Below are 16,338 nucleotides of genomic sequence, written 5' to 3' on the forward strand. Positions count from 1 at the left end.
TACTATGATGGCAGGATTAAGAAACAATGTTTTCTCTAACATTGATCTAGCTAACTAATTCCAGGAAAGCATAGTTTGAAACAAGGTAAACGGATCTTTGCTTTAATAAGTGATTCACCGTTGTTTCCCGTTTTTCCTCAGTGAATAAGTACTTGATGTAAAGAATGCTGCTATTGAAAGTCTGCAGAAGGTGTAGACGACAATGACGGCATGAAGGAGTCTTGGACAAATGGACAGTTTGTTGGAGTAGACATTAACGTGAAGTAGGCGGGCAAAAACAAACGATAACCGATGCGACCTTGTATTTTCCTTTTGTTACTCAAATCGCATATTTACGCATATTTACGCAATATTCCACAACGAGGAACAATAGGCAAGAGTTTTCCATTTTCCTTCGAAGGATGTGTCTAGAGTGCTCCTTTGGAAATCCGTTCTGGTCAAAATTAGCACAAAGTAAAAAGAAGGACGTGCGCAACTCATTGTAGTACAACAATAAAACATTATTTACCTTGAATGAAATATGTATATTGAATGAAGCCTTCGGGCAAACTCTGTATTCCTCTCAATTTTGGCTAGCCACCAAAATATCGAGAGGAAACAAAACCGCCGCTAAAATTAGGCCTGATAGCAGTTTAATTTATCAGATGAACAGTTTTATATTTATTGGATTAGTTATTGTTTAGGTGCTGAATTTATTTTTATCTAAGAATAAATTTCCCATAAGATTTATTTTTATTTAAAAAACATTTTTTACATAGGAATATTTTTTTTAATCCGTGATGGATTGCGCTATTTTTTTCTGTTCCGTGATATACGCTGCGTGTCAAGTATATAGTAAACATGCATCTTTTAAAAGCTCTATGTTCAATGGACCCTTATAACCTAGAGCTGCATTGTTTTTTTAGGGCGGGGAGCATTGTTCTATTGATCGTTCTTTTGTTCTCTTGACCGACCAATCATATAAGACGTTGCATACGTTTCAGGTCGCCTCCAAGTATTACACATAGGGTCATGGTATGTGATCTTCCTTCTTCCATATCATTACCTGATTTCCGCCGTCTTTGAAAGGTTGGTCAGCTCTTTTCCGAATGATATGTTTAAAGAAAACTCCACTGGAATTACAGCAAAATTACCAAAAATTACAGTATTACACACAAAATAATAAAAAAAACTTGTACACTGAACTTACAATGAGTGTGACCGCAGCCACAATGCCTATTCAACAGGAGTAGCACGGTATTATGCAACGAAATACATGTATGTCCGTCAGTTACTGTGGAATCAGTGTCAGGCCATGAAATGCTGATTTCAATCAGTATTTAATGGCACAACTAAGCGAATTTGTAGCGCAAACTTTATACTTCTTTTCCATGGTGAAATCTGAAGTTACTCCAGAAAATTAATTTTAATTAATCTTTGTATAATCAAACATGCTTCGTGAAGATCTTAAATAATCTATCGAATAGTTTTAAAGACGCTCCAAAAAGCGCACAAGTTCGAAAATTAAAACGAAATTATGATTGCGAATGGCGATCCAAGAAGAAAAAAGTAGTTTTCGAGATCACAACAGAGAAAATCAACATAATGTTCGATCGTGGCGTCAATCGAAACATATTTCGAAGCAGTAGATGAATATATATGTACGTACGGTCCATTCGTTATTACTATCCAAATGGCTTGCCAAGCTAAGTTTTTTTTTATATATTATTTGAAAACGTTTTTGCGATTTCTCAGTTTTGAATAAATTAAAAATAATTGACTGATTTCTAGGTTTTCTGTTTATCATCGTCATGGTAGCTATGCCCCACTTTGTACGTTCTCTACTATGTTGAAATGCTTCTCAAGGGAAATTATGGACAACGTTGTAGAAGTGACTTGCTTCTAGGTTTGGAACATTACGACAGGTCAGACCTACGGCTTACATTTGCCAAAGTCAACCACAAATGGCGAGGAAGGAGGGCCTTCCTGGACGCTATAGTTGCTGATCGAATCTTCCATAGCTAATAAAAGGCAATGACAAACTTCTTTGTTATATGTTTTTGTTAGCCTTTTTGGCCTTGACCGTGGACAAACCACGATGCATTTTGAGATGTGTTGGAGCAACTGGCCAATAGGAACTTTCCTGTCAACTGTTTCCTGTCAACTGTCGTATGAACGTCAAAACAAAGGATTGTGCATGGTCGAGGCACTTGTAACATAAATTGCAGCACCATTGTTGTCATGGCAAAGTTTCATAACCAGTTCGTCATTTAACTATGATTTTTCCTCGTTTCGATTCTCTGTCATTTTCTTTCTGCTCATTGAATTTTATACGATAGGTTCAAAGACAGCCCCATAAATTCGAACACTGATTGACTGACTGCAGCCATACTTATGAAGGAAATTAACGCCGTAAATGATCTTCCGGAAGCAGCATAACTAAGCATAACCTAGCAAGCAGTTAACGTGACTCTAACATTTTATGGCAGTGTTTGAGAGCTGCAAGCTATATACATGAATCGGAAACTGCGAATGCATGTAAACAACAGTCGAGTGCCTTACAGACGATGATGATGATGATGATGATGATGATGATGATGATGATGATGATGATGATGATGACGATAAATATAACACGGACCTTTTCTGGGGATGATGACTGAAAAATTGCCAATTCAAAGAGTGTACGTTCGTTTTTCAATCAAATCACTTTGTGCCTCCAGACCACGTTTTGCGACACAGTGTATGAAGGACGTCACAGCTTATTAAACTAGCTTGGGGGTCGTCCACCCGTGTAATCGCCCTTGTTCTATTTCAGACAACCTACAGGAAGCTACTTTTTTCTTCCGTGAACTGTTGCAACAACCAATCATTTTTCGCATCTGAATTCTGAAACTTTGACTCTGTAGAGCGTAAACAAACGGATTCAGACAAGTGCCAATTCCCACGGGTATCACGCATGCGTGGTACAATATCGAGCCATACTCCACTAAGCCAGGCACGTGATACACCAGGAGGTATGTTGTTGTATCAGGAAGCCAACATAATGCATGAAGCACCGTGACTGTGATGGCGATTTTTGTCACGCGCTTGCGTGACTTAATTGCCGCTTGAGCTGCAGCGTCAAGGTTTGATCTTCCCCAAAGAGCGGCTACAGTTTTAGAATAGAGCGCCGCCATTAGGATCAGAGGTATAGCAAAATCAACCAGATATGTGAACACAGTATAAATCTTGGCCTGCATTGGGTTTGACCACTTTTCAACACAAGACCTACGACTTTTGTCATATGTCATAACGCACAAAGGAGGGACTTCAGTGAGAATGGCGAAAATCCAAACGCAAGCGATAATCAACTTAAGCTTTTTCCCTCTTATTTTCCGCACCTGGTTTGTCGGTCGAGTGGCGTAGAAACGTTCAATGGCGATGATAACATGCAGAGCAGTAGAAACGCAGCCAGCCACCCACATGGTGAATCCTCCCATGAAGAGCTTGCAAAGCAAGGTGCCAGGCCATCCGTCAGGGTGGGTGATGAAAGGCCGAATTAAGTACTGAGGGATGATGGATGATGCCACCAGGATGTCAGCCAGCGCTAAGTTTAGGAAGAGGTAGTTAATCGAGGGTTGCACGAGTTTGAAGCGAGCCACTACAAGGATAACTAAACCGTTAAGAATCAGATTTAAGACGAGAATAACGGAGAAAAAACCCAACAGAACAACTGGCATTGTGTGCTGGGTGATCACCACACGACTTTGGTCAAGGCTCCTGCAAAACAGATAGACAATTGAAAAGCCGTTGTGACAGATATCTCTGGAATTCAATGTGATACGAGGACGATATTTACCATTATTTATTTTTTTGGTTATGAAAACAATTATTCCCCTCACATTTGTTGGATGATTACAGTCAACTCGGCGCTACGCACCACGTTGATTGTCCATCATCTCATATCCATAACTCTCGTAACTCTCTAATTATAACATACACACCACAGTATATCGACTAGTGTTCAGCGGCAAATACAAGATAAACATGGTCACGTGGTCATTTCTACCGTTTGCCGTTTGGCGTAAACGTAATTATTATATCTCCCAGTTAGCACGCGCGGTGTGATCGGTCAATTTTTCGGGCCGTACTTTGAAAGTTGTTCTTTTCCCGCGCGCCCGATTAACCTCAGAGATATAATAAATATCTTACTAACCTCGTTTTCTCGGTCCTTTCTGTAAGTTACGGATCCTCGTTTTTTCTCGTTGACTTATGGCCCAAGCACAATTTCCCAATCAGCGCAAAAAAAAAATCGGTCCGTAACTTACAGTACGGACCGAGAAAACCAGGTTAGTAAGAGGTATTTCTAAATCTTTCCATTGGCAGGACTGAGGCCTTCCATTAAAGTCGAAATACAGTTGATTTCAAAGCTTTAAAATTTATCTTTCCATTTTGTTTTAATTGCGCGAATGTTCATGTTTAAAAACAATATTTCGACGTGCTGTTTAGCAAACGTCGTCGCTTTTTCTTCCTGCTTGCAAATGCATCACGTAACAATGATTAGCTGTCTCTTTTCAGATTTTGAAACAAATATTTGTTCTTTTTTTTCCCACAAAAATAGATGCAGTATTGATGTTAGTAGCTGTTCGTTTGCGTTTAATAATTAAAAATTGGTGCTGGATGTCCAACAGCATTCACTGTCTAAATTGATTCAGCTAACTTCTCTGAATTTCAAGTTACTATGAGTTTACTAAAAATGAAATTTTTCTATTTCACTCTTAAATTTTGTTTCATTTTATTTCATGAGTTAAAAAAAAAAAACTCACAAAGCCTGATCCATTTGGTTGCACCTTAGTGCCGAGGAAACAGATACGAATAATTTTTGCGGCAATCAATCCACTAGATAGGCCGTCAAAAAAGTTGGAAAACTGGGAGTAAAATATCCAAATAATTTAGCTAACAAGTCCTAGTAACCTCTCACGCTTTCACAAATAAACAGGCGTATATCGTTGTCGTCGAACACACCCAGAAACTATTATGAATTCGCACTTTGTTGGAGACTTTAATCCGTGACGTTTCCATATTGTCAATTAAAGGCAAACTTACCTTCGCTGCAGTATCTTCGGAACAATACATTGCTTTCAAATTATCAAGAAAGTTGAAATGGTAACACCCCATAAAACGACTTAGAAGAGAAAGCAAGTGTTAAAATGGCCTGTTTCGCTGCTGCTGTTCGAGACCGAATCGTCGACTAAAACACAGTTGTCCGCCTCCAGTTATGCATCAAGTTAAATAGCAGGTGTTAAGGAAATGGAATTTTGTTTTTCGAAAATTAAATATTCATTAACCTTTGTAAATAAACATCAAAACTTAAAAACACAAACCACCACTCGGAAATCATTCTAATAAAGACAATCCAACCTCAGAAACCGGGGATGGGTAATTTCAATCTCATCGCCATTCTTACGTTTTAAGCTTCTGCTAGCATATTTTCGCACGAGGGGCTTAGTGTTTCCATTTTTATCAAGGATGATTTAATTATCACTTCCGTTTCCTGACTCTCTTACAGTGACTTTTAAAGTTTAGATCATGTCAGCAGGTTGTGTTTTATTTTCCACTATAACGTAAACAGTAATTTTGATCACGATATTGCACCGCATGAGAAAACAAATAATAAGGCGGTATCACTTGTACGGCAAGAGACGTATACTGACGTCTAAGGATGCAGATGTCTAAGGACTGTATACGTTTAATTCCTTACAGTTACGTGTGCGGAATCCTTACATAAGTGTACTGACGTATACTAATCCTAAAAAAGGAAGCTTATACGTAATGCTGTCTTTCGTTATATTTCCGTGTACGACTTTGTGTACTGACTCTGTACGGCCTGAGGAAGGGACCGTTACCGATATTTCCATACGGTGCTGAATTTTGTCGAGCAAAGATAATTGAGTAAATTCATGAAGCTAAGTAAGGCATTCTCGACCCCAGAGCCGCTCGGCTTTGACTGCGCAAAAGGGAAGAGCTCTGGAGTCGAGAATGTACCCAAGGATATCCAAGGGTACGTTAATAGGCTGTGCGCATGCGTGAAGGGCTCCTAGTGTATATACGGTGGTGTTTGCATTATCTTGTCACGTGACAGGACTTGTATGTATTTATGTGAGGAAATGGTTTTGTCCCGTCCCAACGATTTGCCCTACCAGCTCTTTTCCAAGATCCATGCGCTAGCACCATAGTTAATCGAGGGGCTGGTTATGAAACCTTGCCATGAAAACAGTGGTGCTGTAATTCATGTTGCAAGGGCCGCGAGCGTGCACAATCCTTTGTTTGAATGTTCGCACTACAGTTGGGTATATTAACAGGAAGGTTTCTATTGGTCAGTCACTCCAACACTTTTAAAATCTATTGTTATTTGTGCGCGGTCAAGGCGGCCAAAAATGCTAACAAAAACATGTAACAAAGAAATATGCCAGGCTTCAAAACCAATAAATGGTGAAAGCAAAGTTCCTTGGCTTTTTATTAACTATGGCTAGCACACATTTCTAGCTACGGCTCTCACAATCGTTGTGTGGAGCTGGTGTTTAAGGCACACTCTGAGCGCAGCTGATAAGACCTGATAATGACGAAACGACTGTCCATGGCTGCCCAAAGATATATATATATAGGCGGATAATAGGCTGTGCACATGCGCAAAGGGCCCCTGATGCAATGTGGTGTTTGCAGTGTCATGTCACGTCACCTTCCTTAAATTCATGAAACCCAACTTAGAAACTTGCCAATATACAGATAATACTACATTAAAACATACCAGTCACAGTTCCTTTTAGTAACTATTTTAGGCACAGGCTTCCAGTTACGATGTGTGAAGCTTAATTATGTTGTCTATATTAATTTTCTTTTTTATCGTTCGTAAAATCATTCCAATTTTTCCGATTCTTTCGGCGACGTTAACGGACAAGTGTCACGGGGAGTTGGTATCATTTTTAAAAACACGGCAACGTTTTTCTATCAACAGAAACTTTAAAAAAATGGCGCAGTTTTGTTTTAAAATACCATTCCAGCGTCCTGAAAGTGTGTATGAGCGTCTGCCCACAGGTGGACTGCGTTGGGATGGATTGGAACTTGAAAAAGTTTGGCTAACTCTTTTCAAGTTCTTGCTTTTTCGTTTCCAAAATACACCAGAACAGATCATAAGTTGTACCTTTTGAGATAGCAGAGGAAGCTTTGCTCCTTTTCCACAGTCAACCGTTAGTAAAATTTAATTTTTTGTTTGTTTGTTTGTTTGTTTCTTGAACAAGATGTCCTGGCATAAAAGGAACCTTGGCTTAGCCATTCAACAAGGTGTCCTGGCATAAAAAAAACCTTGGCTTAGCCATTCACCCACCTTAGGAAATCAATCAAACTCTAACTGCCACGGATGGCTAATAGAAAGGACCTTTCCGTTGGCCAAAAGCGTTCCAACTTGCTGCAGATTCTTATGAGATTATGACTGAGGCATATATTTTCAAAAGGGCTTTCGGGTCGACAGCGCGTCACACCCCAAAGGTGTCTAAACTCCTTTAAACAAGAAGTTCCGCCACAAAAGGGCAAGCCCCTTATTCCTTTCAAACCTCCGTGGGTGTGAAATACAAATTTGACGCCGTTCAATCGTAGCAAGTTGTTTACGCGAGCGTCTTCTGAAAAAAATATGCCACAAAATCTCATGATATCACCACAGCAATATAAGACATCGGTTTCTAATTCGGTTAATAGGGTCTATTCCAAAAACGAACCGAAGTTTATCACTAAGGGTCGTAGAAAAATACGCATGTTGTTTGTCAGTTGATTATGATTGATTGACAACTCAACGTGAGAATGGCCAGGCCAGGCCCCTTTTATACCGGAATTTCCTGTTTAATAGCTAGAGTAGCTGGTTAAACCAGAGCGACAGTCGACGATTCCCCGATTCTCCTTCGATCGCAGTTTTAAACGAGGATAACGAAACACTTGTCAATCTCAGGGGAACCATATGTCATTGGAAAGCCTAAGTACAGAATCCCATGTGCTTAGCTCTACAGTAACTAAAATTAACTAATATCCAAAAAAAAATAAACTATTTATTTTACAATATACTTGCTCTTTTGTATACATTTTTCATGGCAGAAATTACACATTCTTAATTATCTAATAAAAAGTCACCTTCAAAAGGAATTTCAACGTTACTGACTATTGATTTTTATTACTAGGGAGGCAGCTTCACATTTATTTAATGTTAAAGCTTAGGAAAAGTTGAATAATCATGGCGTTTTGGTGCCTTTTATGTTAGATAGTTTTAAATTTCGGCCAGATCGTGTAAACGCAACAAATAAAATTGTCGCGATATTCAGTAAATCATGGTATTGCTTGGGTTTTGCTTCACTACGCTCTGTGATTGGTTAGCAAAACTCGCGCCAATTTTTCAACCAATGAGAAACAAAACCAAACCCAATCGTGACTTGCTCGCAAGCGTTTTCCCGCGCTAGACGCTTGGTACATGTGTTCGCGTCAAGTTCTGATTGGTTGATTGTGAGAGTAATTACTTTGGTTTTGGACTTTTGGTTTTACGACACTCGATTGAAAACTGCCCTTGTCACTAATTCCACCCACGGACATCTGTGCTAAGGCAAGCAAATACTAATAACACCTTGACAAGGTCTTTTGGTTAGTTAAAAAAGAGTACCACTATTAAACAGCTACGTTATAAAAACAAATATACCTGAACGGACAGACAAAAACGAAGAAAGACATTGCACTTTAGATTTAACACAGAAGTTAGACACGAATTAAAACATTCACTTATAGCAGTAATCTTATTAAGGCAGAGGATAAACTATTATACGTGGGATGTAAAGAGCTAATCACGTTCTCGACTGTAGGCTCATTTTCTGCGCCATGGCAACAAATTCTCTGTTCCCTGACGCTCCTTTCTGTTTTACGTACTCTAACGTGCGAAGCTGTTGATTTAAGATGACAACAAAATCAATCAGTATCTCAATCACTAATAATTCATTAAGAGAAAACAACGGAAATCACTATCGTGAAGAGGATTTGGAAATGTCATCTTAATTACATCACGCCTGCACCGTTCAAAAGCTCTATTTTCACTGGACCCTTAAAACCTGCAGCTGCATTGTTTTTTAGGGCTTGGAACCATTGTTCTGTTGTTCGTTCTTTTGTCCTCTCGACCAATTATGTAAGACGTTGCAAACGGTGCAGGTGGGCCCCCAATTATCGTAACTTTTGCTTTGAATTTCTTCAAGAATTATTAATTTGAAAGAGTGGTTGTCATCCGATTTCCAAACACCTCGAAGTTGGTTACAAAAAATCCCTCTCGTCTGCGGCGCCTTGTTTTTTCAATCCACTTCTCGCTTTTCTTTTAGTTGGAAATCAAATGAAACACTCATCCTCTTGTTTGATATAGAGCGGTTTCCAATCGAGTGTCGTAAAACCAAACCAAAGTAATTTCTCTGGCCAATCGTAACAGATGTAAACAACGCAACGAGCCAATCAGAATTCGGAACAAATACATGTAACTGGCGCCAAGCGCGGGAAAACGCGTGCAGCCAAAACACGATTGGTTTTGGTTTGGATTCCCATTGGTTGAGAAAGTGGCACGGGTTTTGTTAACCAATCACTGAGCGTAGTAATGCAAAACCAAAGCAAATGCGAAATTACTTTCGAAACTCAATTGAAAACCGCTCTATTACAGAAAAAGAGAATTTATAGCATGGTGGTTCTTGTTCTTGCAGTTATCGCGATTTTGACAAATCACACAGCCAAGGATCAATGGATTGCCTTGTTTGTTTCTTTGTTTTGTTTTTGCTCTGTGGTATTTCGTTTCATCGTTTGTTCTGGTGTATCTACAGTTTATCTGTAAATTATTTATAACTAAGAAAGGCAACTCCAGGGCTTATCAGTGAATGAGGCATTTCTTCACGAGTTACGCTTTCTGCAAGAACTACTCTTGTACTTACCGTGTATTTAGTGTTCCCGAAGCCGTGTTTTTGAGCGAGGTTCCACAAGTTCAGAGCCAGACTTGCTAACTGAGCTTGCGACAGGTCTGCGTGGCACAGCATCCTAGAAACACACAACAAAAACAACATTCAACAAACCTGAGAGTTGTGTTTTCATATGTTCTATCGTCAACTTTTGGAGTTGCAGAAACCTGGACAGACGCATGACGTGAAGAGATCACCGCTAGTCGGCCTCTAGTCCGGTAGTTATATTTTGAAATTTGTCGTTTTTGTTTTTTGCGGGAACTTATAAATCGGCTTTGCTTAACGAGGGTGACATTAAACAGTCTGTTGTGACTGACAAATCTGTAGCCATCAGATTCCGGATCGAATTGGAATTTGGAAATGTTGGTTTTTGAGGAGAGGGGAAACCGGAGTACCCGGAGAAAAACCCGCGGAGCAAAGACGAGAACCAACAACAAACTCAACCCACATATGACGCCGAGTCCGGGAATAGAACCCGAGCCACATTGGTGGGAGGTGAGTGCCCTCACCACTGCGCCATCCCTGCTCTCCAAATAATACTTATACAATATTGACAACTATAAGAAAACAACACCGTAATGCATATTCACGTGATTTATTTCAGTCGTTACCGGAACGAAGCAATTCTGGGGAAAGCTGTATACTGAAGGCTCCTTTGACTTCAATTTAAAAGGAAGGGCACAAAAGCGCTTATGATCATATGGACAAGGCATATATATGATATGTACAAGGGATATTAAAAGACTGTAATAATTATTTCTGCTAACCTATTAAAGAATCCAATTGCTACAGCAGCCTGCCTCTTGAGCTCCTGATGGCGGAAATGCAAAGAAAGTAAAGAAATAATTTGCATTCGCATCAGATTTTAACACTAACGGAAATGATGACATTAAGTTACGAGGGAAACCCTTCCGTTTTTAAGGAACTTTCTCAGGAAATGCAAAGAAAGTAAACGAATAATTTCATTCGAATCAGACTTTTAGGGCATAAGGAGAAGGAATGGCATTAGGTTATGAGGAAAACTCTTCTGTTTCTAAGGAACTTTCTCAGGAAATGCAAAGAATGTAAACAAATAATTTTTCCACATCAGACTTTTAGAGCATTAAGAGAAAGGATGGCATTTACAGCGTCAATTATAAGGAAAACCCTCTCCTTCCTCAAGAACTAACAAATGATTTGCTTTTTATCAAAATATTTTTGTCCAATTTGTGAATGATCAATTTTGAAATTCAAAGAACAGAAGCAGGTGTTCAACTGAGTAATTGAACTAATGTTAACACACTTACTTCGTTGGACGTGAGGGACTTCAAGTGCTCAAACACTGCTTCCATTAGTGTGGATATAATTCGATTGATTTCAGTCAGAAATTTCTTATCACAGCCATAAAGCCTGTCGTTTGAATCCACTGAAAATAAATATTATAAATTCACTCTCATTTTACGCAAACAACGCTTGTTTCAAAGAGTAATGTTACATTTTTAAGACAAACCAAAAATTTTGACGAACAACGTTGTAAAAAAGGGAACATTGTAAATAAAAATATATCAAAACCAGTATTGATTCGAAGGGAGTGCATGGAGTATTCTGCTATATTCATGCTATCTTGCAATCTCGTACCCAGATTCCTCAAGCTCTTAGTGGTTGGTTGCCAGGAGACCAACCGCTGGCCAAAGAGCGAACAGGCTCTGAACTGAACTGAAAACTTTATTTCAGCACGATAAAATCAATCAGCAGAGCTGGTGGCGTCGTGCATTTAAACAAATAATTCCAAATAACGACTGCAAAAACACTAAAATATATCACAATCCATAAAATCTATGTAATTTTCAATTTCGCGCAAATCTAAACCAAATTCGATGTATTTTTTTTTTAAGGTACTACTCAAATTCTTTAATGGCATTCGTAATTTTTCTCCTTCTGTTTGATCACAGACACAATGGGATCTAAGTTTACTTTGCTAAAGTTAAATTTAGTTCGTTGGCGCGAGAATTCGTTAAAGTTTTTGGCCGTCGATTCTTTGCTAGATAGACTGTTCCATGCTACTGTTCCTCTGTATCGTATCGATATCTCCATATCATCGCTCCCAAGTGGGGTAGAGTGCGAAGAGAAAAATCGGCGTGCAGACCAAGGGAGGGAGGCTGGGGATATTCTTTTGATGTTGCCGTTCAACGATACCAGATTCTGGTATCATGATCTGATTGGTTAGATAGATGATTGTTGACAGCTTGTAGAAAATATTGACGCAATGAATGTCGCACCATGTAAATTTGCATAATCTGTCAATGAAGCAAGCTGGAGAGAGAAAGATGTCGTCTCGCTTTTCTTTCTTCTCACTCCCAGGACGATAACCCAAGGGAATTTACAGGCTACATTTTCTCTAAACACATTCTGTTGCTCTACCAAGTCGCATTCAGATTGGGTCAAATTAGCAAAGAGAATACAGTTAGTACCTTTATCAATGTGATATATGAAATATTCCTGCAAAAACAAAAAAGCAAAGCATCAAATTGGTAGACTACTTAATATCCATTTCATTTTTCTTGTGTATTTTGTTACATTAAAGCAAAAGAAATTAAAAACTGATCACTACGGCAGATTAAACATATGTGGTAAGTCAGTCTTCGCTGGGATTCAGTCGTATTTTCCACTTGTTTTAGGCTTACAAATCTGATTGGTTTATATGTGAAACTTACGTATGAAGTCCATTTATTGAGAAAAACGGTAATAGATAGAAAGGAAAACAGACCTGACTCATGGCGGAAAGAAGGCAAATCGCGTTAAGATAAACGCTCATTTTAGAACCACCGTTTAATTCCCAGGTGTACTCCTGTACAACATTGAGCAGACCTCGCACGAGATGCAGAGCTCCTTGATCAGGAGAGTCCTGGAAACAAAGGAATACAATCAATCAATCACGCCTAAGGGATTACCCGCGGGATCAGAAGAGGTGGTTTAATGATTGGAAATTCTATATACAGTCGAACCCCGTTAGTTTGTAGTAACGCGTTGTGTGCGTTAAGGGGATTAATATAATGGAAAATGAAAGTGGTTGGCGGGAATAAGAAAAACTTTCGTAATAATGAGATGTCCGTAATAAGTGGCTTAATTCTGGGAAGAAGGGTCGGGGCCCGAAAAAATTCCCATAATAACGTTATTTAAAGCGGAGTTCGAGTGTACAGCGTTTGACTGAAGACTGATTTACGTATGAGTACTGAGATGAACGCTCAGAGCTTCAACTACAGGTACATGTATTCCGGATGACTAACATAGCGATCAACATCAAGACCCACACAACTGTAAAACTGCTCGGAGAACAAAGATGGAAGAGCAAGGAAAACGAGCAACAGAGGAAATTTACATACCGGGACCACCAACAGTGTGGAGAAGAAATTGTTCATGTATTCAAGAAGGTATGGCTCAGAGGGCTTCACTTTGTGGTCGATTTCTAGATATACAAAAGTACAAAAAGTGAGAAGAACTGTGAGAAAAGCAGGTCGTCTTAGAGACTTATTTATCTTTTTTACTAACATTGTTGATATTATAGTTATAGTTGACAAAGTTGAGGTTGCCTATACTGTGTCCAGCTGAGTGAACTTGAGTTGTTGCACGCGCAGATGAGAAATTTTGTGAATAGAAAATTTATTGCGTAAAACAACTTAGGGAATAGCAATCCTGCCTTGCGGAGTGGGCTGGGTTAGGGTTCGAAAAATCTCTCCGCTGATCTGGTTTAAAAATCGTTATAACAACAATTATTAAAAACTGAATCATTGTATAATGCAATTCGAGGGATTTGATTGGCTTAGAGGCCATGGTATATGAGCCATTATACCATGGCCGAGAAATGACGATCATTAAATTGTCTTCTGGTTGTTCTTGCACAGCGAAATCTGTAAGATCTAGCAATATTTCTTGATTGTTTTTAATAAAACAATTATTCCACTTGCGTTTGTTGGATATGAGATGATTATAGCCAACTCGGCGCTACTCGCCTCGTTGGCTATCTATCATCTCATATCCAACGCGCGCTCGTGGAATAATTGTTAACTACTTGTAAAATTGCTGCCTGGTCGATATCCCGCAACAGAACCTTCCTCACCCTCCCAACCCATAGACAAATGACAAACTGAATGAACGTCCTTACCAATGGTACGAGGCACTTCAGAGATAAGACTTATGACCGCTCTGAAAAAGGCATCCGCTGAAATAAGTAATAAAAGAGGCAGGTTATTTTGCGACAGTGTTCTCACTACTAAGACATGCGTGACAGACGTTCGTGAAATCATCTTTAAAGAACAGAGCAGCTTTGAAATTTCAACGTTTTCGCCATACGTCAGGGCATCTTCTAATCCTCGATCGCTATGTGACAAAAGAAATTTTAGGACTGTTGGGGGAAATATGTGTTTAAGATTTGTCTAGGGTCCACCATCAGTTCGCTTGTATCCAGCTGTTATCAAATTTGCGTGTAGAGACACTACGAAATGGATCGAGATGTCTTGTCTAGAGCATTGACAAGCTATCTAATGCGCATGTCGACTAAAACCACGTGTTCAGCTGCTTACCTTGACTGAGGGCTTGGTTTGCCATGGCAACCTGCCCGGAGAGGAGGTAGAGCTTGAGGCGAGTGAAAACATCGTCTATGGAGGGGATGGTGATGAAACAGTATGCCACACAAGCCTGTGGGGGAGAGGGTGAACGGAGCTTTGTTAGAGACAGAAAATGGTGCATGATGAGATCCTCAAATAACTCTCTGGGGAAATGTCCATGGGGAAGGCCAAAACAGAGCTGGTAAATGGGGTTTACATTCGGAAGGATATAGTCGTGAAGCAGTTCTCACAAATCTTCATGACGGGCTTAAACAGAAGTGTACAGGCTTTTAAATTTACGAAAGACTTCTAAAGGACTTTTGCATCAATTGTTGCGTTTCTGTATACATGTTTTATTGGGTAACAAATGGCCAACACGCATTCATTTTTTTGTTTTTGTTACAGCACTTATTGCATTAACTTGAGACCAACTGTTCAGAGACAAGGTTTCCAAGTTAGGCTAAGAACACACAATGTGCAGGAATACAGGATTTATCCACACCGATTGCCTGAAAGGTAGCAAGCGGGCGATTTAATTTACTTTTTACCACCATTTCCAGAATGTGAATTTGTCCATGAATGTCTCGAGCGTATTGGCGGTCTCCACTGAAGCATTTAACTAAGAGTGGGCCAACTAAAGCAAAACGCGAAATTATAACGAAAGGGTTGGGACCATGCCAATAGTTCATACATCGACACCTTCACTTACCCTGATGAAGGACGCTGTCTTCCGAGTATGATTTCCCTTCACCACATCACGAGTTCGCATGGCCAGCAAATTCACACTCTGATCATGAAAAGAAAAGGACAATAAAATCTCATCGACTGAATTGCGGGAAGTGACAACGAACATTACTACTCCATCTTGGATGACAAACTGAACTGAATTCTGGGGAAGTCGAAGGGTCGGAACCTTTATAGAGATGAAGGTTCTTCTGATGCCCTCAATTCCACATGAACCCTTTCTGTGGGACGCCACATGGCTCGGTAGTATTCATCCGTTAACCAGGGAGAATGTACGTTTGTTTTGAAAGGATATGACGTGAAAGCCTGGGACTCGAAGTACCGACCAAGAGAACAGAAAAGCGCCTGCGATAACCCTGCAGTCAGCGGTGTCTAGAATGTGCGCATCCCGTCAGGAGTTCATGTATGACCCCGTGAACTGTCCTGAGCGCCACATAGGTATCAGGCGCTCAGGACATGTCATGGGGTCATACATGAACTCCTGATTCGCATCCCTTGATTCCATGTGCTCTCGAGTTGAACAAGTTAGCGTAGCGTTTTGGCAAACTTTCTCGACGCTTCTCGCGTGGTTTTGGCCCGACCATTTTAGTGTGTCGCGTTAACCCTGAACAAATGTTATTTTATAACTAATATTACCTGCACAAGCATGACGAGAACTGTTTCCAGATTTGAGAAGGACGAGCGAGCATCCACATAAGAATCAAGCTGCCTTTCAAAGTCACGACCAAAATCTATCTGCAACGGAGAAAACAGGACTAAATCATTGCGAGGAACAACTTCTAAACACACCTTGTTGAACTGTTTGCCATACCATTCATTTTTGTTCCACGAACACACAGATATTAAAAATTTCAGTGAACATATTTATAAGGATTTTGCTTTATTTATAAATTCGTAACTATTATCATAAGCAGCAAAGAAAATCGCCCCACCTTACGCAAAAATCCAGTGATTAAATTACCAATGACTCTCCTCTCATCAATCAGAGTTAAAGCGCTGTTGAAATAAGTGGAAAACACTTTACATAACTTTGA

At 39.7% G+C, this 16,338-nt stretch overlaps 2 protein-coding genes across 3 annotated transcripts in view; both read right to left on the minus strand.

Moving 5' to 3' along the window:
- Positions 1-83: 83 nt before the first annotated feature.
- LOC146458134 (QRFP-like peptide receptor) lies at positions 84-7,891 on the minus strand. The gene is made up of 3 exons (XM_085091284.1): positions 7,324-7,891; positions 5,068-7,280; positions 84-3,741 (listed from the first exon to the last, which is right to left on the minus strand). The coding sequence occupies exon 3, from the start codon at positions 3,699-3,701 to the stop codon at positions 2,745-2,747; it is 957 nt and encodes a 318-aa protein (XP_084947410.1). The 5' UTR covers positions 3,702-3,741; positions 5,068-7,280; positions 7,324-7,891; the 3' UTR covers positions 84-2,744.
- A 282-nt stretch (positions 7,892-8,173) lies between these two features.
- LOC146458135 (VPS35 endosomal protein-sorting factor-like) overlaps positions 8,174-16,338 on the minus strand; it is a 41,512-nt gene continuing 33,347 nt past the window's right edge. The window contains exons 27-38 of one of the 2 annotated variants that reach the window (XM_085091280.1): positions 16,237-16,300; positions 15,941-16,039; positions 15,270-15,347; positions 14,537-14,651; positions 14,119-14,175; positions 13,340-13,422; positions 12,724-12,861; positions 12,428-12,455; positions 11,264-11,382; positions 10,745-10,788; positions 9,954-10,056; positions 8,174-8,933 (exon numbers count right to left, since the gene is read on the minus strand). In XM_085091280.1, the coding sequence (XP_084947406.1) occupies positions 8,838-8,933; positions 9,954-10,056; positions 10,745-10,788; positions 11,264-11,382; positions 12,428-12,455; positions 12,724-12,861; positions 13,340-13,422; positions 14,119-14,175; positions 14,537-14,651; positions 15,270-15,347; positions 15,941-16,039; positions 16,237-16,300 (1,024 nt within the window). In that variant the 3' untranslated portion in view covers positions 8,174-8,837. Of the gene's footprint in view, positions 8,934-9,953; positions 10,057-10,744; positions 10,789-11,263; positions 11,407-12,427; positions 12,456-12,719; positions 12,862-13,339; positions 13,423-14,118; positions 14,176-14,536; positions 14,652-15,269; positions 15,348-15,940; positions 16,040-16,236; positions 16,301-16,338 lie in introns of those variants that run through there. The other variant, XM_085091282.1, reaches the window with a different exon arrangement.

Source organism: Pavona decussata, unplaced genomic scaffold (assembly GCF_977016875.1).
Source record: "Pavona decussata unplaced genomic scaffold, jaPavDecu1.1 SCAFFOLD_234, whole genome shotgun sequence".
Classification (NCBI taxonomy): domain Eukaryota; kingdom Metazoa; phylum Cnidaria; class Anthozoa; order Scleractinia; family Agariciidae; genus Pavona; species Pavona decussata.